General features: G+C 43.5%; 1 protein-coding gene across 6 annotated transcripts in view; it reads right to left on the bottom strand.

Moving 5' to 3' along the window:
- Nucleotides 1-22815, bottom strand: part of LOC102567249 (cytochrome c oxidase assembly factor 1 homolog) — a 68216-nt gene that overhangs the window by 4585 nt on the left and 40816 nt on the right. The window contains exons 3-7 of one of the 6 annotated variants that reach the window (XM_059728645.1): nucleotides 18228-18295; nucleotides 16692-16794; nucleotides 12753-12922; nucleotides 9073-9143; nucleotides 4201-6276 (exon numbers count right to left, since the gene is read on the bottom strand). The exons of 2 other annotated variants lie outside the window; for them this stretch is intronic. In XM_059728645.1, the coding sequence (XP_059584628.1) occupies nucleotides 6180-6276; nucleotides 9073-9143; nucleotides 12753-12922; nucleotides 16692-16785 (432 nt within the window). In that variant the 5' untranslated portion in view covers nucleotides 16786-16794; nucleotides 18228-18295 and the 3' untranslated portion in view covers nucleotides 4201-6179. Of the gene's footprint in view, nucleotides 1-4200; nucleotides 6277-9072; nucleotides 9144-12752; nucleotides 12923-16691; nucleotides 16795-17895; nucleotides 17958-18227; nucleotides 18296-22815 lie in introns of those variants that run through there. 3 more of the 6 variants (XM_059728646.1, XM_059728644.1, XM_059728647.1) reach the window with 3 other exon arrangements.

Here is a 22815-nt window from a genome sequence, read left to right as displayed (position 1 = left end):
GGAGGGGTTCCGGGGTGGTATCATGAGTGAATGCTTGCAAGGGTTTTGCGAAAGCAGCATAACCCAGGATCCACTGTCTACAATAACCCGTTGCACCTAAGAATCCCCTCATCTGTTTTCTAGTCATAGGTTTGGGAATGTTGAGGATAGCTTCAACTCTACTAGGGGAAAGGTGTCGTTCTCCTGCTGAGATATCATGCCCTAAATAATGTACCTTAGACTTGCAGAGCTGCAATTTAGATTTTGAGGCCTTGTGGCCTTTCTGAGCTAAAGCTGTGAGGAGTGTCAAAGTATCTTGCTCACAGGCCTCTAAAGTGGGTGAGGCTAACAATAGATCATCAACGTACTGAACAAGGGTGGACCCCCCTTTGAACGTGATAGGATCCAAATCTTTTTTTAGGATCTGGGAAAACAGGGTTGGGGACTCTGTATATCCCTGAGGGAGTCTTGTCCAGGTATATTGAAATCCCTGATAAGTAAATGCAAACAGATACTGGCTATCCTTATGAACGGGGATAGAGAAAAAAGCAGAACAAAGATCCACTACTGTGAAATATGTAGCATCTGAAGGGATACAGGAAAGAATAGTGGCAGGGTTAGGGACCACGGGGAAAGCGGGTAACACAGCGGCATTTACAGCTCGAAGATCTTGCACAAAGCGATACGTATCTTTACCAGGTTTTTTGACAGGTAGGATAGGTGTGTTGCAAGGGGAGCGTATTGGGACAATAATCCCTTGCTCAAGGAGTGAGGAAACGACAGGCTTGATCCCTTCCTCAGCTTCCTTTGAGATGGGGTACTGTGGGACACGAGGAAGTGGCTTGGCAGGGTTCAGGATGATACGCACTGGTTCAGCACTCAGCATGTGCCCCACTTCATTCGCATGGGTGGACCACAGCTGTGGAGGTACTCGTGCCAACAGTTCCTCTTGCAAGAAGGAAGTGTCAGAATCAGAGTACTCCTGGGTTAGCAAAGCCACAAGCTCGGTTTCCCTATGTTCCGGTACCTCAAGGTAAACACCATCTGGGCTACAATAAATCACGCATCCCAGTTTACACAGCAAGTCCTTACCAAGAAGGTTGACAGGTGCACAGGGGCTAAGAAGAAAGGCATGATTCTCAGACAAAGGGCCAATAGAGATGGAGACAGGTTCAGAGACGGGATGTGGGATAGGTTGTCCGCCTATACCGACAGCATTTACAGTTTCAGGAGAATAAGGTAGAAAAGGAAACTCAGCAGCCTTTAGCGTGGAGCGGGACGCTCCGGTGTCGACAAGACAGGAGACAGGTTTACCAGAAATAAGGCATTCAACAAACGGACCAGATTGGTCAGTAGCAAGCAAAGGAGCAATGATGTCACTGTCCCTCAGGCTGTCCTATTCAACACTGGGAAAATTGACAGGAAGTGGAGGTGGGGGCTGGGGTCTGGGTCCTTGGCCGGGGCGGTTGGGGCATTCTGATTTCCAATGTCCTTCTTGCTTGCAATAATGACATTGGTTCCCATAGCCTGGGTTTTGTGGGCTCAAGGATCTATCTCTTCCCCTGAATCTACCCGGGCCTCCCCTTCCCCGTCCTCGTCCCCTTCCTCTACCTGGACCCTGCAACTGAGAAATCTGTAAGGCCATTAACTTAAACTCGGCACTGTCTTTAGACCGTTCCAATTTGTTATGAAAATGGTTAGCCGCAGCAAGGACTTCGGTCAAATCTTTAGTTTCCCAGCCAATAATTACTGTTTGAATTTTCTCAGCAATTTTAGGGTTAAGTCCCTGGACGAATGCTGCCACTATTGCTTGTTTAGCATTTCCGACTGGGTTATCCATTCCTGAGTATCGTTCAAATGCCTGTTTGAGGCGTTCTAAATAGTCACTGGGGTGTTCATTTTTGTTTTGTTTACAGGTATTTATTTTGGTCCAGTCTGCCTTTTTTGGGCAAATTGTGAGAACTGCCTGAACCAAAGCATTTCTCTTGTCAATAAAGTCTTGGCCAATCCCTGGGTTTTGATCTGGCCAAGTACAGGCAGCGTACAGACGTAGCATAGTCTCCTTGGGCAAAATGGATCGCATGAGCTGATTAATGTCAGCCCATGTTGGATTATAACAATTTATAACAGTCTGCAATTCTTCCTGAAATTTTCTGGGTCTTCCCTGATTTTTGGGAACTTTTGAGTTAAATTGTAGAGATCACCTGGAGTCCAGGGTGCGTGCACAGTTACTATATTTTGTCCATCGGTGCCAATGCCTGGCATTTGTCTTAGGGGGTAAACTTGTGCAGTTCGGGATCTCAGATTGATGGGAGATCTTTCCATGCCTATTCCCATTCTTCTAAATACACCTGTGGTGGGTTGTGACCCAGGAGTAAATTGCCACACTGGTGATGATTGAGTGGCAGATATGGTGGATGAGTCCGGACTATTAAGCTCCGCGGATGGATTTACTGAAGGAGCTTCAGCTAATGGGTCACTAGCCTGGGCTGCAGCCTGATGTTGAACCGGTTGTTGCTGATGTGGGAGTCCCAGGAGAGCGGGGTTCGAACAAAGGTCAAGGATATCCTCTGCTGGCTCCGGTGGTGGGGGCGCCCCGGGCAATGCTGGATACATTGGAGCGGTGGCCAGCGTGTAATTTGGGGGAGCAGCCAATTTCTCCCGAACAGCTTTTAACTGCTGTTTTAATTTTTCTTGAGAGTCTTTTAGGCTCCTAGTTTGAGATTCTGTCCGCCTTTTGGACATCTCATCATACCAATAAAAGAACGCGTCCCACTGGTTTTGTGGTGTTTTGGATCCACGGGACTCTAACGCCCCTCTCAAGTGCACTATTTTATCCTGATCAAATGTTCCTTCCTGTGGAAAATGTTTCACAGGATCATCCCTAGTATACCAGTTCCACTTATCCAGGTACTTGCAAGTCTCGGGAGAATAGTGTGTGTACATAAAGTACGCCGGAGTCCCCTTAGGGGGGACAGGAACCTGTTTAGACTGACTTGTTCCCATTTTCAGTCACACAGGGAGACGTAGGAGAGGCTTATTTAGGATGTCCGGGCCGCTCAGTGCCTTGCCCCGCAGTTTTTCACTGCCCAGACAAAAGGCTTCTGACCCGACACCGGCTCATAAAATGGAAATGGGGAGGGAAACACTAGAGGGATCCTTTCACTCCTGCTTTCGGCAGAAGCTACTGGGACGAGGGGTTTGGAAAAGACAAAATCACTCAGACGCCCTGTCCACTGGGTCACGAGGTTCCAGTTGGGTCCCCTTGCTTTCAAAACTGCCCTGTCAGGCAGAATTGGGGCGGCTGAACCCAACCGTAGTCTCAGTCCTGGTCAGTGGCTCATATTTCTAAATACACACACACATTCATTCAATAAGCCCTGTCCACTGGGTCACGAGGTTCCAGTTGGGCCCCCTTGCTTTCAAAACTGCCCTGTCAGGCAGAATTGGGGCGGCTGAGCCCAACCGTAGTCTCAGTCCTGGTCAGTGGCTCATATTTCTAAATACACACACACATGCACATTTATTCAGTCAGCCAGACCTCCTAACCCACACCGCCTTAGTTAATTAACTACAAGCCCGATGTGCTGTTGGATGAAGGTGCCTCAAACAGTTTCTCCCTAAAACGTACGTTACCAGACACAAAATGGGATCCTTTACCAGACAGAAAATTTTAGCCGGCAGTAAGGTTCAGACTGACCTGTTTTAACAAGGTTCAGATCCAGTTACCACGGCCAAGTTGGGAGCCTACAGGCAGTCCTCCTCCGAAACCCCAATAGAGATTTTGAATTAGGTCTCTTACCTCTCAAGTTTGGCGCCTCAGGGTTCGGGGGGGGGTAGCCTGCGGTCCTCCTTCCTCAGCCTGTGTTCTGGATCCGAGTCACGGCACCAGGAATTGTCGTGGAAACACACACAGAGTACTTTTGGGTCAGGTCAGCAGAAGCTTTTATTCAAAAGAAACTACAGCTGTAGGGGGAGTTCCAAAGTGACATGGATTTCCCAAGCACTTGGAAGGGGTCACCCCCCCCAAGAGCAAAATCAGGAGGCTTATATACTTTTTAACAGTCGCTTACAACTCACGTGATCATATAGTGAAATTAGCATGAAAAGCGGCTATAATATTACTTCATTATTTCTTTGCTGTTATCAGGATGGGAATTATGGGGGAGATAGGGTTAGTTCACAAACCTCCTTCTTGCACCTGGAAATCTACTTTGTACATACTTTTTTTTTTTTTTTTTTTTTCTACCTTCAAGGCCGCGGTGAGCGAAGCATTTGCAGAAGAGTTACAAAGAACAAACACTTGCCCTTATCTGTTCTACTGTACCGAGCCAGCAATTCTACATAAAGCGGTTATGTCATCTTATAACTAAAATAATCAAAGTTTAAGGCATATATTTTTTCTGATTCCACATGGGTGATGTTGTTATACATACATTGGGAGGAACTGTATAGGATTTAGAATGGAGCTGGCTCTCTCCAGCTATCTCCTCTCTCCTTGAAAGATTCCTGTGCCCTTTAGTCTCTGCGGCTATGAAAAGCTCCACTGACAGAGGTGGTTGGTTCAACCTTGGTTTCCCAACTGAGGTGTGGTGTTCAGATTGCAACAAGCAAATTCATGTAGTAAACAACAGTTGTGTAACAGCTCCTGCTAGTTGAGCTCTGGGAGGCTGTCACTGCTGGCTCTCTCTTACATCTCTGAAATGTGTATGTGATCCACCTTCTCTACTGAACAAGCTCTAGGGCTAGGGACAAAGTTGCACATAAACTGGTTTAAGTGATCAGAAACCAGTTCAAATCTGTAACACAACAGAGGTTCAGTGCACTTAAACCACGTTCAAAATGGTCAAAACTGGTTTAAGATAAACCTGGCTGGAAACATTATCAGACTGAACTGATTTAGGTCAAATCAGTTTATGAAACTTCTGTCCCAGACCTAGGAGTTAAAATGTTCAAAAATATTGCAAGTTTCTATAGCTTGCATTAAATTACATAAGTGATCTGTGTCCATAAGCAGGGTTTCATTGTCCACCTTTGTTAATTGGCTGAACTACTAGGACTTGCCCCTTGAACTACTAGGTTTTACATTCATAGGTTAAAATGGAGGGGGAAAACTCTTTAGTTGAGTCAATCATAGTTTGGCAGTCCACTTTCAATAATCAAATATTGTTTAAGCTGATGCATGTAGTTGCAGCTTTGCTGACTTATGTTATTAACTTTGGGACATCCTGTTGCTCCTGTGTTGCTTCCGGGTACCTAAATGGACTAGCTACCTGTATTCCTTTGCTTTCTAGTAAAGTACTGCAAGAGCAGGGAACTGTTGCAATTCTCGAAAGATGTTTTTCATGTCTGATCATTAGCCACATCTTTCTTATGCTGCTGAGTTTTAATTTGTATGTTGGTTAACTGCCATTGCATCGATTGCTAAATATCAGCAAAATCTGCATCTTCTAACATACAACTGTGGAGCCATTTGCTCAAGTCTCTTTTAACAGTGGATGCTGTACCTTAATATAAAGCGTTGATAATTAAGATATTCCAGTTAATCATAATGGAGGCTGTCAAGTGCTTTTATTAAAATGCCTGGCAAAGGGTGACCGCGCCCAAAAGCTTGCTAAGGATTCTTTTTTTTTCCAACTACTCAGTTGGTCTAATAAAAGATAGTACCTCTACCCAAAGAACCCTGCCTGCCTTTATTAAAATGTAGTATTATGATGAGTAACTTTCATCACTGATACACACTCTCTCTGCTACTTTTCTCTTGCCTTTGCTTCAGTGGCTTGCTTTTGTCCTGCTCTAGATAAGTTTGCTTGTTACAGTGAGGAATTATGTCAGGCAATCTGAACTGTACAATTTGACTAACTGCCTGGCCCCAGAGAAAGCAATACAACTGTCCAGCTTGAGGTTCATCAGAGGACAAAATCTACCAGCAATTTATTTGTGGTAAGAAGCATTCAGGATAGCAGCACATACAAGATGCAGCATAACTACTTTGGAACAATAGTATTGTAAAATCTTTATTTTGGGTTGCTCCTGTACACACAAATCAATGAAGCTCAGAGGATGCCAACATAGAATCCAACACTAGGGAGAACTGGCTGTAAAGTATCCATTTGTGACTGTTTTAAACATACATAGTATGATGTAACCACTCAATAGATCCTTCAAGTGAACAGGACTTGCAAAGCCAATGCCTCTGTCTATTCCTCTTGCCCATCGGCTTTCTCTATAGGTGAACGGTATACTGGAATGTTACGGCCATCTTTGAGTTTCAATGTGACATCCTGGAGACACCAGCTGATGCAAAACAAAAAAAATTTAACTTTTAATTGATTAATTTTAATATTGAGGCAAAGTCTATTTTATAAATTATAAATACTAGGAAGGAAGAAAGAACTAAATCATTTAACACATTAAATGTTTTTTCTTTAAAACCAACCAACCCACCCACCCACGTCTTAGTTGTAGAAACTTGCACCTATCACCCAAGTTTTCAAATGCTTTTAAATTAGATGCTTCTGTTTCTCAGTATGGAAAGTCAGCCCTTGCCTAGGTTGTGTCTGCCTGTGGAACCAGATCACATTACTGAAGGATTATTATAGCTTGGAAGCCTTTGGCATCCCCTTCTTCCCTCATGTCAACTTCATGTTCAGGTAGAAGGAAGAAGCAATTTATTAAGAACAAGCTGAGTAATTTAGGGAGCGAGACCTACTGATGCAGTACACAAAGGGACACCCTTTCACTCTTCAAAGCTCTGGTCCAAGCTCATTTTTGTGAGCACTATCAGCATTAGTTTACTGGTCTGGAAGGATGGTCCCAGGATGCGTTTTTCATAAGTACTTGTCTCTGAACCATCACTTCTGAAATAGACTTTAAACACACCTACGTTACTTTGTGGTTGAAAATGTGCACCTCTGTGCTGTCTGTTTCTCCTACATTCTAGACCAGGGGTGGCCAACCTGTGGCTCTTCAGAAGTTAATGTACGTCTCCTCGAATCTTTGCACAAGTCAGAACATTTTTAATACTGTGGATTCCTGTTTGAAATCTCTGGGTTCATCTTGTGAATCATATTTGCAAACCTTTGCACAAGTACATGGTGACCAGCTTCCAAGGTCACCAGGTGCTTGTGCAAAGATCCAAGGAGAGTCATATTAACTTCTGAAGAGCTGCAAGTGGCTCCGGATCTGCAGGTTGGCCACCCTGGTCAAGACTCTAAAGCAGTGACTCTCAACCAGGGTGATGTGGCACCCCAGAGTACCTTCAGATCCTGTTGAGGGTGCTACAGGGTGCCATGAAATGTTTGCAAACCTAATGGTGCTAATGTGATTCACAAGATAAACCCAGAGATGTCAAACAGGAATCCACAGTATTAAAAATCTTCTGAGTTGTGGTCTTTCTGAGATCTTTGCAACCAAAGGTTGTAGTAAAAAAGAGTGAAAACTAAAAGCTGGCATTTTCTGAGGGGTGCCTTGAGTCTAAAAGTAAGCAGTCTGGAATATCTTGCATCTAAGGAGATTGTGAACTACTTGAAGGGTGGTTTTTTTTATAGTGTGTAGACAAGCCAACTACATAACAGGGTTATATAGGTACAGTTGATATTCACTCTTGAGTAATTGAGAACTAGGTGTTTGAAGAGTCCATCAGTACTACCAACAGTAACTATGCAGGAACCATGTTTTTGCCCCCTTTCTAGTAGCAAAGATGTTCCTGAAAAATGCATTTAAAGTATGCTTCCCAGGCACTCTGATGTGCACATTTAAAACTCATCTGTTCTGGGCACTTCTATTTAACATTTAAGTGTCTCAGTCTTTATCCTTTCAACATCCCTAAGGAGTAGGGAAGTGCTGTTATTCCCATTGAACAAATGAGGAACTGAGGAATGGAGAGAGTAAGACTCGGCTTCTCAGAGGGATGTAGGCAAACTGAAATCAAGGGGGTTAGCACTCATGACTTTGGAGGAGCTGATCTTCAGTAACCTACCCAAGGTGGGACACGCTCCATGGCAGAGCAGATGAACAGGAACCTGAACTGTCCCAGTGCTGGCTGGTGCCTTAACTGATGCACTTCATATTTTTGCTTCCTACAAAAATTCTGAAGAGCAATATGGTAAATCCTCCTTGTCTATTCATGAGATAAAAGTAATACTGTAGGGCTGGTTGCAGCTAAACAGAAGTGCATCACTAATGGATTTCTAAACAGCAAAGCACTGGGTAAACTGAGCACAAAATGTTTTCTGACAACTTTTAAGAACAAATGCATATGAGAGAACTTTTAATCTTCTGAAACCTTTTTTAATACTCCATAGAGATGAGACTTCTTGCATCTTTTTCTTAATTATTGATTCATTCTTAGAAATCAGCTTGGCCTTGATGGGGCAATTTGCTGGAAGCATTTCAAGCCACTAGATCCATAATATTGATTTATATATTGTGGTAGAGAGGTGATGCTTTTGTCTGAGTCCAATTCATCTTTTGGGGCAACTGATGAAAATGATGATGTGATCTGCAATTAACCTCCATGGGCTTCCTAAAATCTGAGAATAGTGCAAGTTATATTGCAATACCTAAGGACAACCAGACTTTATCTCTGCATTTTCCTATGGGGTGGAGGGAAGAGGTTAAGTTTGTTTCAGTGGGCCACTTTATACACTCAATAGTGGGTTACAGTTGTGGGCGACCTGCTGCCTCCCAAGTCTGGGGGGCACCCACAGGCACTGGCAATGGAGCTGGTAAGCTCCTGCAGGTGCCAGTGGTGGCAACCCTCTTAGGGGAAGCATGTGCCCCCCCACACATTGCCTATGGTTACATTTAAAGGAAGGGAGTACTGGACATGCAATTTTGACCCAATATCCTCTGATTTGTATTCAATGGCTAGGACATCTAAAATAGACTAGCTAGAGATGAACATAATCTGTCACTAACAGCCTGCAAATGTAGCATTTCAGAAGCTCTCCAAATGCATTTCCTCTTTATTTTCATAATACCTAATAACTGAATCAAATGTCTTGTCCTCTTTCCCGTTTTCTCCCATCCCCAAACTACAATGTATGTCTTCCCCCTCCTCTTCCCCCCCCCCCCGCCTTCCATACACACCTGTTAGTATCTCTCTCCGAATTGATGAAGAGATACCCCGTTGATTTGGTTCCAGATACTGGTATCTTTATCTGCAGGTGGTTTAAAAAAAAATTGCTGAAAGCTTTTCACTGATTCACATGGCTGAAAAGAGCATTTTTGTTTCTTTCATAGTCAAGAAGATGCTAAAACAAAATCTTACTCTTGTAACTTAAATTTGGATGTTCTGGCACTTCTCTGCTTCACTAAACTTTAAAGGGTGGGTGGGTGGATGGGGGGCAGAGATGATTTACTTTTGTTGTGTATAAACCGATGGTAAAGGAACATTCTCTCTCAAGACCTCAGCTCTCTTTTTAATGGACATCTCGTGCTGTGTTTTAGTTTTGTTTTTTTTTAAGCAAGTCATCTTTGTAAATGCTTGAAGATCCCCAGATGACAAGTGTCTATGTAATTGTTTATGACAATTACAAGTGTATAGGTTGAGAGATTCAAAACAGGACCCCATTAAAATGAATGGACTAGTGCATCCAAATCTCTCTGGCAACTCTGAATGCTACCATTAACATGGTAAATAAACCAAGCTACAGTTGCATGCTGCCCTCCTGCTAGCACTCGCAGTCTAATATTTGAAGAAAATAAGAGGATAACTTGTAGTGGCATCAGAAATAAAAGTGTAAAGCCTTCTCAAGTGGGTCCAACTGGCAGGGTTTGGGAGTGCAGTGGAGATATATCTTTCACAGGCTGATGTACTAAGGATCTTGCATTGTGGTCCAGCCAGCTACTATGGCTGGAGAATGAGATGGAGAAGAAAGTTGTTGGTTTATGGCTTAGGAGATGGAAGATAAAAAGGTCTGACTTCCTCTTGACTCACTTAAACCTGAGTAGCACTCTTAAGGTGGCTTACAAATGGGGAAATCTGTGTGGTGGAGCAGGCTTGATGTTTTCTTCATGTTTTTATTAGAAATTGAAGTCTTGTTTAGATGGCCCTAAGGCAGGGGTGGTTAACCTGCCACAAATGGTGCAGGCAGTTCCTGGGTACAGCATGCAGCAGATCGGCGAGATGACAGGCACCACAGTGGCTGGTTAGGCAGGGACTGGAGGACAGAGGGTAGGGTGCAGATTAGCAGACTGGGCAGGAGGAGGGGATCAGAGTTGTCCTCAAAGAGGTGCAGGGCTTAGTTTGTGGCACACCTGTCAAAAAGGTTGGCCTCCACTTCTCTAAGAACACTTGGAGAACCAGGAAGTTTGACATGAGTGCAAAATCTCACTGCAAGGAGAAGAAAAGTGGGATTTTATTCAGATGGTTTTAAAGTTCCTTTGAAAACCCTGTGATGACAATGCCCTACATTTGGAAGAAAAGTATTGAGTCAAAACACCCTGTACTCCTTTACAGTTACTGAGAGCTCTTGGGGTCGCACTGAAAACCTCCAACAAAGGCAGGGAAGACTAGACCTTTCTTGTCTACGTTTAGATTTTCTCTTTGGCCACTGAAGTTAACCCATGACACAAAGCTTTGGTGCAGACGCAACATGCCAAGTGTGGCTTGCTGTGACTTCAAATGAAGTCGCTGTAGAGGTGTGTATCATACTGGTGCAATGTAGATGCCTATGTCCCAAGGAAAATCTATGGATCTTAGATGCTGCAATCACAGAGGTACTTCTGAAAATTTTACCCAGCGGCTCTGTAATAGTGTAGTTAACCTAACGGCCTAAAATCCCATGGTAGGCAATGCTTTAAGTAAAAAAACAAGCAGGAAGAAAAAAGTCTTATGAAGGAAAGGAAAACTCCTTTCAAACTGCCTGTCATATATAATAAATAACTATGAGTAGGTACACTGTTCCTTTTCCTTCACCACTCTTTTTAAGGCATAGTCCAAAACATAAATGAATACTTTGGCCTCAGTTTTTTGGTTGTGTGTTTTGTTTTTTGTTTTGTTTTTCCCCCAAGGAGAATGGAAAATGAACAACAATGCATGGGCAGGATGGCTAATGAGACCATACACATACAGGCATTGCCATATCCAAGAGGGAGGCAAAACTCAAAAGGGTTTGCTGGGCTCAAGTCGGGGCACTAGATAAGCTTCTTCATCCCAGAATGGATTTGTGATTTCATGTCCCAGTTCTTTCATCAGTCGCAAGTATTTTTATTAAGTTTAAATAGGGAGTTGTACATCAGGAGACAACCAAACCTACTGCCTGCATTTGAAAAAAGATGAGAGAAGCATTCTGGGCAGCCACTGACCTGTTAGTCTTCCTTCAACAGGATGTCAGGTTTTAGAATGAGCTGTGAAGAAACAAATGATTTAAAGACTTGGAGCACAAGGAAAACAGGATAAAAAGTGAGACCTATACCAAAGACAGATCATGCTACCCTATCCCAGTATCAGTTTCTTTGATAAGATAACTGATCCTCCTCTTTAGACAAAGGAAATGCAGAAGATTTAATCTAGTTGGACTGTAGCAGATGAGAAATTTAGTTAAACTGGAGAAGTTGGTTATAGCGCAAAGTGGGTGAGGAGCTGACTAAAGGGGAAATGAAAATGGGCTGAACTGAAAGGCCTGTTGGGCTAAACAGAAATGGCAAGGTGAGTTTCTCAAGGACCTGTCTTGGGACTGGGTTTATTTTATGTTGGTCATTCATGACCTTGACATGGAAAGGAAAAGGGTGCTCATGAAACTTGCTGATGACAATGTGAAGGGGCATGGGCAATAACGGGAAGACCAGAACATCAAACAGGACAAACTAGCTGGCCTTGAGAACTGGGCTAATAGAAATAGGTTAAAATTTTAGAAGAACAAAGCATGAGGTTTGTACTTGAAGACTAACGAGAGCTTCTGCTATAAGACAGTCCCTCATCAGTTGGAAAGAGCGGAGGAAAAAGGCCTTGGTTAGTCATCTTGACTGACTAAAAAATCCGTGTGACATTGTTTACTTATGCAATTTTACAGTTGCATCAGTGAGGGATTTCCTGTAGAGATAGGGAAGCTTTGAAGCTACCATACAGGGTACAAGTAACACTACCTCCTACACACTATGTACAATTCTGGTCAACCCTGTTCAAGATGGATAGATAGATGTGCAGAGAAGAGCTCTGGGATGACTGGAGGAATGGAGAGCTCGCATAGGAAACTAAAAAGCTTGGCTTGTTTAAGTATGTGCCTACCCCTCTGCATTTTACAGAGCACATTAAATGCCCAGAAGAGAGAAGAGGTAGTTTGAATTAGTCTGTGCCAACATTCTCTTTTAGTATAGACTGAGGCTGGAAATTGAGAAAAAGGTTATTAACCATTGGAGGAATGAGGTCTGGAACAGCCTCCCAAATAAGCAGTGGAGATGAAGATGACAACTTTCAAGATGGACTTTAAGTTTATTAAGGGGATTATTTGACCCAGTTGCCTGTGGTAGCTAGGTACTTAGTTCAATGACTCACCAGGTCTCTTGTCATCCTAAATTGCTAGCTTACATAACAAGGTGACGGACTCATTCTTGCTATTCTGTCTAGTACCATATATCAGAGCCAGAGGCTTTGAAGATCCCACCCCCAGCCTCCATAAGTGAATAAGGGGCACAAACTCTCTGGGCTCTGAATGGGGCTTCTGCTCTTAAGTCTCCCACTTCTAAAAATAATCTGACCTTTGGCCTCCCCTCTTCACCCCTATCCCCACTGCTACAGAGCCATGCTGAAGGGTCACAGCTGTTACCTGTGCTCTTGCCATGTCAACACGGTTACTCTTGTCCATCAATCCAATGCTGTGCACTCTCAGTGGGGGCGCACCTAGTGCTTCCAAGGCTGCAGGTTCACTGTTAAGCCACTCAAGACCTTTCTGATAATACTGTGTCCTGGTAAAACTTTCTAAGCAGGAGAGACAGACTGGTGTAAAGAGATTAGAATGCGGAACAAGAGGAGAAACGATCTAACCCAGGGGTCAGCGATGTTTTTGGGTAGTGCTAAAACACGTGCAAGCTCAACTTATAAGATGTGGGTGTGCCAGTGATGGACAGTGAGAGCGCCATAGGAGACCCAATCCTTCTTGTGGCAGTGCAGCCCCAGCCCCTTCGCCGTCTGCCCCAAGGCATGTGTCAAGCAAAATGCCTTCATGTGCCATGCTTGGGCACCCATGCTGGGGGTTGCCTACCCCAACCCTAACCTCTTCTCTTTCCCCCAGTGTTCCTAGAAAAAAGAACAGCTTTAACCAACAGTCATTTGTTCAATAGGTTCAGGATACCAACATTGAAGAAGTTCCTGCAGTAAGAGAGGGCTGCTTATACAACATATTTAAGTGACCCGGGCCCTGAATTTATGACAAGTGAAATGTGCATTCAAGAAAACGCCTACTGCCAAGTTTGCTTGCTATTCTGATTTCTATTTGGTACCCACACAAACGATCAGCAGCACGAGCACTGAAAACTGTTCTGAATCCGTTCAATGGTTTGGGGTTTTTTGTTTTTGTTTTTTAAATGGACTGTACAAAATATTCAGGAACTGAAAAAGTCCACTGGCACTGACCTAGTATGGCAGCAGCTGCCTTTAACCTCAGAGGTTCACTTGAGCCTTAGCTCATAAAAAGGAAGTTGATCATGCTTGGAGGATTCATTGGAGGGGTACCATAAAGCTTTCTCAGTAACCCCAGGAAAGACACCAGCTATTGCAGCATAGTAAGTGAGGGGTCACAATGTGGCAATGTAGAGAAATACTGTGGCAGTGGAAAGACAAACTGTAGTTTGGCCATGGGGAAATGTCTTCTAATAGTGACTGCTGTTGGCAGGGAGGAAGAACTATTGGTCCTTCTAGTGCCAGAAAGGTTTGCCTGAAATTGGTTATCAAGGAGCATGTGCTGAAGACTTCCCCCTGAAACGCATGCTACTGAAATTCCCTGTGCTCCCTGAAATCAGTTGGTATGTCAGATAATGCTGCATGTGAATGAAAATCCTACTCTGACTACTTGTGCTCCTACCTCCCCCGTCTTGTCTTAAATCTTCCAAGGAGTCTCCCTCAGTGCTCTGGAAGGAGGCAGTTCCCAGAAAAACAGTGTCAAGCAAACCTTTCTGGCCCTAAAAGGGTTATCCCTCCTTCCCCGCAACAGCCATTGGTAGTTGAGAATGCACAGTACCTAGCGGGATGGGGCTCTGCGACTCTACCTTAGACTTGTCTGTGGGTCTATATTTCCTCTCCTCTCTGTCGCCCTGGCAAAGAATGGCCGCTCTTGTTCTCTGCTGGAAGATGGTTTATTGGCCCATGGTAAGCAGTTACCCAGGCTGCTTTCAAGCATGCTCCAACCAGCCCCCCTACAGCACCAGACCCTGGGTGGGGAAACTAGCTGTTCCCCTAAACCCCTTCCCAGTCTCAGCTGTGCCCAAGACACTTATGAGCTCTACTAAAGTATTTAGCATGAAAATATTTGTCTTGCTATTTGTAGTAAGCGAATGGAGCAGGGGTCTCTGAAAGGAGAGCAGGTACACAACAGCTGGCTAGGATGAATGTCTGCCTCTGACAGGCTGAAATCAGGGAGTTTACAATATATTGTATACATGTAGATATTTCAGAAGGAACAGGGGGAGAGGAAGGGAGGCTGCCTGGGTTGTGGGTCTCGCTCCCTGCCACCATGCTATCTGTGTCCCTAGAAGTTCTGGGGTTCATCCAAAAAGGTCCAACGAAGGACCAGTTGCACATCTGATAAGAGGAAGTACAGGTTTCCCTTGCTTTATGCAGGTTCTGTATGTGCAAATTCACTCTTATGCAATGACCCTTTTTATACCATATATTCATTATATGCAAGGTAAATTCACTCACATGTGATTGGTGCAGTGGAAGCCCACAGTCAGCTACTCTGTGTGGTGCATTGTGGGAGCGATGCACACCAAAATAGTCTCCTGTGTGGATCTGTGCTCCTCACTTGTTGCCTACGATGCATGTTTCTGTAGCTGCCATCCTCATTATGATAGCACCCTGTACTTGTGTGTACTGTCTGCTGTTGGTGAGTACCAAAATTGTCTTGTAAAAGTGGTAGAAATGGGTCTGGGGGTCAGTACAGTCGAGATGTTGGAACATATCCCTATTTGTTACATTGTAAAGTGGGTTCTCTTTGTGCGAATTTGAGTTATGCACTGTTTTCTAGGAATGTATGTACAGCATAAAGTGAGGGAAACATGTAGTGTGATTCACTGGCAATAGCAAAGACTAAAAGGAAGGTGGTGGCGGGGAGAAGTCTAGGTTCAAACACGGCTTGTCTTGGCCCTCCAGAAGAGAAAAGCAGGAACTGGAACATCACAGAAACCAAACATGCAGTGCTGGCTGCTCATCTTCAAGACTGAAGATGAAAAACCAATACTACCTTGCAATGCGGCACCTTCTGTTCCTGTTAAATGTTATGACAAGTCTAACTCTAAATGAAGGCTGTCCTTTCATAATGAAAAGCCCCCTTGCCTTGTAATCAAACTAACAGAAAGAACCTTCTGTGATGATCAATATTTCACCAGAGCAGCAGCTGTGTGAAGTACCTTGATTATCTACCTAAATGGCTTGGAGTTAAAGTATCTGCCATGACAGTGAAAGTAAATCTTTCAAGAGACTTCTAGATGGGAATGTTAAAATATATATTTGCCAATACCCTTGTAAAATATAGAAGCTGACTTTAACAACTCGGAAGCTTATCTATCTGTCATTAAGACCTGCATTTCAAAGCTCAAGGGCATGAGTTGTCTCAAACGGAGGGCTGCTTTCCAGCCATCTAATTTATTATTAAAATGTGCAAAGACAATGGAGCAGTTTCACAACCCCTTATCCAAGGACTTGAGGAACAGGCTCTACCATACTTCTCTGGCAATGTCCTCAGATGTAAGGTTAAGCAAAATGCAATCTGATTTGACAGATACTGCAAAGGAATGGCATGAGGAGAGGTAGCCTGGAGAACTCTGCTTAATGGAAACAAAGCCTTGTGCTGTATGTCTGGAAAAAACCTGGGGACAGGGAAGGGGAAAAGATCACTGGCTTGCACTAATTATTATGTTAATTTTCATCCAGTCAAAAGTAGCAAATAGATGATGTCTTTGGCAGAGTTAGTCAAGTCCAAGGGGCCCCATCCTGCTGAATGCTATGCGTTCTCAAATACCAATGGCTGCCTGCAGTAGATATTCATGATGGTCAGCAACTCAAAAGATCATAGTCATCTTCAGGGACCACTAACTGGATGATTACAAACAGACCAGACTTCTGAAGTGTCCACGTGTCCTTCACATAAGGGCTTCTCTCCCAAGATGTCTGTGAGGAATGAAAGTTTATATCTGCTTCAAAAAAATGACAAAAAACCCTCCCAAATACCAGAATTTCCACTGACCACAAAAGCCTGCTTTCTGTACAATGCATATGCTGAGGTTTCTCTTTTGAGACTACTGTGACAGCGCTTTGGAAAGTACCATTATTTTGTGCTTTAAATAAAGCCGAGTCTCAAGCTGCAGGATGCTGTATAGGCTGGCTTGATAAATAAAACCTTTTAAGTTCAACTTCCCTTCCCCCCCCCCCCCCCCTTATAATTCTTGCTTATCAGAATCCGAAATTCTAATATTCCCCTGCACACCCTCTGCAAAGGGAAGCTATATATTGTGAGGGCAGAAATAAGGTTGCTAGCAGCAGCAGGACTTACTTTGCATAAGATGATACATAACAGCACATGAACTACCAACAAAAATTCCCAGATAAAGAGCTACTTGCTTCAGTTTTCTTAAAATGACCGGCATTTTTTCTTCCTGGGGGAAGGAAGGAAAAGATATTTGTTGCATCAAAGGAAACCTAAAAGGTGGATTTGGGGGCGGGGGTGTGCGCACGTGTATTTCCTTCCCCACCCCCTGCACATTCTGCCAAAGTGCTTTCAATATAGCAAAATAGTTTTGAACAAAAACACTGCGTGTAACAATCAAGCTCTCTCTCTGGCTGCCCCACAGGGCAGCCAGAGGAAATCCATCATGAGAACTGAGCACCTAAGCAGGGTAGAATATGTTTATTCACTTCCTTTAGTGATGCCACCACTTTACTAATTGCCGAGAAGAAAATGACCTCCCTGGTGTGGCCAACAGCCAGAAACACAGCATATTGTTCTCATAGCCTCCCATACATCCTCAGCAACAGTGCGAGTATTCAGACTCAGAGGGCTAGATTTCTCTCTTGTGTAACTCCACTAAAATACATGCACTTATGGCAGGGGTGAATTTGGCCAGAAATCTTCAGCTGCGGAGCTAAGCTACAGCCCTGCCAGTAAAGATAATGCTGCTGTGTGTTTTAAGTGATGGGTAAAAGGGAAGATTTTTGCAATCCTACTTGTTTCCTCTTTTTGCACATTTTAATGAGTCATGGTTGTGGCATCCATCTGAATGACACAGCAGACGCAAAGTAAATGGCCGGGCTGGCAGAGAAATATTAGTAGACTGAATTATTTTGCCCACGTGGTTTAATTTTCCTCCCGTGTCGAGATTTTTAACAAGTATAAAGAAGGTACCGCACTGCTCGGATCCACATTACAGCAAGACGGGGCTTAAAGAAACCTATCCAGATGCTTGTTAAGCGTTCACAGAAAAATGAGGTAATGGGTAAATGAGGGGAATAATCCGAGCCCTGTTTCCAATGACAAAAACCCAGACCTACTGGTGAGCAAGAGAGTAAATGTTTGGAGGCAGCATGGGCATTGCCACCTGGATGCTTTAGCAGGCTACATTACCAGCCTTAAAAGCCTCCATCCCAAAATAAAACCCTTGTCTTGCTGAAATGATAAAAATGGTCTATAAGCTAAACCTATTTGCTGAAGTGCAGTGCTAAGCCAATTACTGAAATATGATCTAGGCAAAGTCACTTACTTCCTGTTATGAAAATGGTCTCCGTCATCTCTCATGTATGCAGTAGTCAGGCCTTGCTTTACCTGAAGAACCACAATTTAAGGGTGGGGTAACAAATGCAAAAACCTCTTCCCATCATGCTCTGAGCCAGTGTGACATAAGCATTGTCTGGCATGTTCCCCACCCTGCCTGCAACAGACTGATTGCCTGCATTTCTCTCCCTACTATGTTGCATGTTCTAGTCTAAGGGAAATGAGACATTTTAACCCAGAAATAGCTTTCACCTACTGCCTAATGTGCAAAAGCAGCTTTTTTTTTTTAAGGGTTCAACTGTAAATTACACTGTACCATACCTTTTTAAAGTAGTTTGTGCCAACCAGATCTCTTGATTCTGTTTAAAATCTTCTCAAGGAAGAGTTACCTTGAAATCAGAATAATACATAACCCTTTTACACTGTTTGTTTTTTAAAGTCTTCACATAAAACTAACCCTTAAAACAGTCTTGTGAGAGGCAAATATTCTTATCCCCCTTCTGCAGATAAGGTAACTGAGGTAGGAAGGTCAAGAGACTTAAACCATGCACAGTTCCTGTTTCAGACCTGCAAATAGTTCCTGGACCATTAGACCAGTGGGGAACCACCATTTTCACAAGTGTGCTACAATGATCCCCCTCCCCTGCCTGATCTACTGCTCTTCTTTCTGCTCCCTGCCCTGTGCTCCCTTTCTGCTCTTACTGCTCTGCTTCCTGCCCTATCTGCCACAACCAGAGGTTGGCCATCCCTGCACTAGATCATGGCAGCAATCTGAGCAACTCATTTTCTCCCAACTTTTCTCTCCTACCTTTTCCTATCAGGCTCCTGCTCCAGAGAGCAAAATCAATAAGGTCCATTGTGGCTTCCATATCTTCATGCTCTCCCATCTCTGTGGTCATTAACACAGGGTTTTTTTTTCCCCTGTTCTTCTCTAACTGGTTTTGTTCACAGCACTACCGTGCAACTAATCTTCCCCCTTCACATTACTCAAGTGCCTCAGAAAGGAGGTGATAAAATCATTCCCGTAGAGAAGCTGCAAGGACCCATGTCTTCCTCTTAAAGGAAACACTACTTCTCACAAATAGTCACGTTCCACAGTGAAGAAACACCTGGAGGAGAGAGGGGGATGTTTGTGCAACAGGCTTCCTTAGTTGCAACCTGCTTGGGGTACCGCCCAGTTGATCCTATCAGACCATTACAATGCTGGCTTGACCAGACCTACATGAAAAGCTATAAACATCTGATACCACTACCACCACCATTTTACAGAAAGAAAAGATCTAAAATCTATGAAGCTGATTGAATGTAACATGCAGCGACTTCAGGCATCTACGTCCTTTTCCAAACGGCAACCTAGAACTGTCACACAATTTGCTCCTTGCGGTGAAATTCAAGGTAATGGTATACAAATGCCTGTACTGACGGGGCACCAATGACAGTTTGCTGAAAGGAAAAAGTAGACAGACACTGACATTTAGCAGCAGCAAGCATGGAAGATCATCCACATCCATCTTATTTAAACTTAACATAGCTGGAGTTGCAGTCAAAGCAAGATCTACTTTCAACCAAAGCATCTCTTCATCAATCTGACCATGGTGTCTAACAACATGGATTTATGCCAAAGACCATTTATTTCATACACCTGCTGTAATGTTCATTAACCAGTTGCACCTGTCTACCAGATCACTCTGTGCACAGAAACATGAATATTTCCTTCTTGTGAGACTAGAGGAAGCAAGAAGGCTTATTGCTAATATATCTTTCAGAACAAATGCAGTCTGGCAGCAAGTGATCTATGAACCTAATTGGTACAGCAGCTTCCTCACCCAAGCTGTATCCGAGATACTCATGTGGCCCAGGTCACCTTGATAGCCAAGTGTCTCACAACCTTTGTGTAGTTATCCTCCCAACACTCAGTGATGGCCAAAAACACTACTATCCTGATTTACTAGGTGGGAGAACTGGCCTACACATACATATACAGAGATGATGAGCCAGACTTTTCAAAGGCAACACCCACCAAAATCGCTCTTAAAATTCTGAAATTTCTAAAGTACTTGGCTTACATCACACAGGACGCCTGTGGTGGAGCAGGTTTCTTAAACCCCCAGCCATCACAACCTCTGGGATGTCCTCCCACATACTCCTTGCTTATTGTCATAGGGGTAACTCAGCAAGGCAGGCAACAGAGAAATTCAATCTTGTCAAGAATGCTAGTCTTAATGAACCTCTGAAGAAGTGAAAATCTCCTTGGATCATGTCAGAACCCCATTTAGTGACCCCTGACAGAGTAACTTTTAGAAATCGGTTTACCATCACGTGAACCACTGCATGTGCGTGAAATTTGGTTTTTGGAGAGGGCCTCTTTATTGGCAATTTGTGGAGCAAACCCCAGCCTACTTATTCTGCAAAATTTCCATAGTGTTTGCTATATTTGCAGAGGGTTAGGCTTCCTTTTCTTTCTCATGAAGGCCACCTGTGAACCAAACAGCTGAAGCATCCCACTGAAATAGCTGTAGCTTGAAGAGTCAGCTAACACAAGGATCTGTGCTCACTTAGGGCATAACTGTGTGCAAATTAAAGCTAGATAAAACCAGCTATGAAGTGATTACACATTTTCCAGCTCTAACTTTTTATAGCTGGATGGACCTTTCTATGGCATGATAGTTAATTTGCACATGCAGCCTGTTTTAAATGACTTTCACAATTAACCAGCCTTTCTAACAATATAAAGTTCTGCTCCAAAGAGATGGCATTCAGGCTTGAGGTTGAAGTAGCTGGGTTTGGCCTGAGTTAGGTAGCACTGAGCACTGGAATTCTCCCTGCAGCAGCTGATTTCATATTAAATGTATTTTAAAAGTGCATCTGACATAAGGGATTCTCTGAAATTTGAGGAGGCTCAGCTTGCAGGTTCTGGTTTTTGCACCTCTCAAATTATTTGGGCCATTATCTGTTTATTCTGTTGCTGGCTGGCTATTCATTCACAGGAGCATGATGGAGAGTGGCTGTGAAACGCACACTAACAATAGGATATGCACGTATTTTATTTGTCCAAAATGTCTTGGGCTGCAGTCCCTGAACAGAAAAAAGAAATGTAGATTGTAAAGTGGGGCAGAGATGATCCTTCTGTCATGTATATACAATAGGATTCTGATGCAGGATGAAGGCTCCTAGGCTGCCTACACATGTGCTTGGAGGTAAGGGAGGGGGCATTTTTAATTAAGGCGGTTCCCAGAGAAACACTTTAATTAAAACAGCTCACTGTCGTATGCATTGAGCCCCACCATGTTTCAAAATGGCTGTGGGGGTGCTTTAACTAAAGCTCGTTTGTGTTTCAATTAAAATGCCCCCATGGCCATTTTGAAATGCAGCCAGGATTAATGCATATGATACTGAGGCGCTGCTAGAGCATTTTAATTAGAAAGTGAAAGAGCAAGTCTATAGGCAACCCTAGGTACTACTGTTACATAGCTTCCACTGGTTCTATTTATCTTGCTGAATAGTTGATGAGAACCTAATCAAGCTACATCTTAAAACTGTAGGTGACCATTGCTGATTTAATTTCTCAGGTCTCTACACTGACCACTTCCTGCTGCACCCAATTCTCCTCTTTCCCCTCTCCTCAAATAAAATGCATACTGGGTTGTATTAACAAGAGCATTGCCTGCAAACCAAGGGCAGTGATTCTTCCCCTTTATTCATAAGTGGTAAAGCCTCACCTAGAGTACTGTATGTTTGGGTCACCACCCTTAAGAAGGTGTAGAAAAACTATTTTGTTGCTGTCTGCCAGACTCTAATTTGAGGTCTAGGAAACATGGTTTATGAGGATAAATTGGAAGAACTGGGATTAGCCTGGAGAAGAGAAGATGGGGTGGGGGGAATCCATCTTCAAATAGCTGTAGGGTAGTTATGAAGACAATAGTGATACACTGTTCTCTGTAGCCACAGAAGACCAGACAAAGAGTAAATGTCTTAATACCCAACCTAAAATTACTCTTGTTACAATTTAGGAAGAACTGATTAAGTGTGAGGAACAGATTACCTAGAGAGAGAGTGGAATCTTTCCTCTTGGAAGTTATTAAAGAACAGGTTAGGCAAACACTTGGCTGGAACGGTTTAGATGGGAATGTTCCTACCTTGATCAGGGAGCTGGACTAGGTGACCTCCTGAAGACTGTCCAACCCTGTTGTGTGTGTGTTTTTTGTTTTTGTGGAATACACTACCAAATGTGTTGATCCGTCACAAACTCAATCAGAGGCTTCTACACTCGAACAGCAACTTTTTGAAATATTAGAGTGGCACTTGGACCAAGCATATTGCACGAGTGCTGAGATTTGAGGTGTCAGTGTCTGAAACTCGGGCACTGGTTGCCCATCATATACTTGAGTAGCTAATTCAGGCTTCCAAGGCTGAAACTATTGTCTTGAAAATTCCTGAAAATCCCTTTGTAGGTTAAGGTTTAATTCAGACTGGCTAAATGCAGATTCAGCTTTCATGAAAACAGCTTGCACAGCTTGATCACACACAAGATCAGGGAGATGGCAGGATAGATCAGTTTGAGTCTGTTCTTCTCCCAGTGATGTGCCAAGACAGCTTTTTAGAGATGGTCTGTTGAACACTATCCACAACTCTGATACTATCCCCAAAGTGTGGAGGTAAGGAGTGTGGGTTGATGCAATAGGCTTGCTTTGATGGTTTTAGCATGCTATTTTCTGTGAGGTGTTCATGGGAATACATACTTCAAATGTTGCTGTAGACGAGATGCCTACTTTGTGCAAATGTTCACCTGCTTTTAGAAGATCAGGTTATTTCATAGACATTAGGGCCGGAAGGGACCTTGAACATCAAGTCCAGCCCCCTGCCCCAGGGCTAGGAAGTCAGCTAGAGTCAAAGGATCCCAGCAAGATAA

This window comes from Alligator mississippiensis, chromosome 5 (assembly GCF_030867095.1).
Source record: "Alligator mississippiensis isolate rAllMis1 chromosome 5, rAllMis1, whole genome shotgun sequence".
Classification (NCBI taxonomy): domain Eukaryota; kingdom Metazoa; phylum Chordata; order Crocodylia; family Alligatoridae; genus Alligator; species Alligator mississippiensis.
The sequence above is the reverse complement of the archived record's forward strand: the minus strand, read 5'-3'. Positions and strand labels throughout refer to the sequence as shown.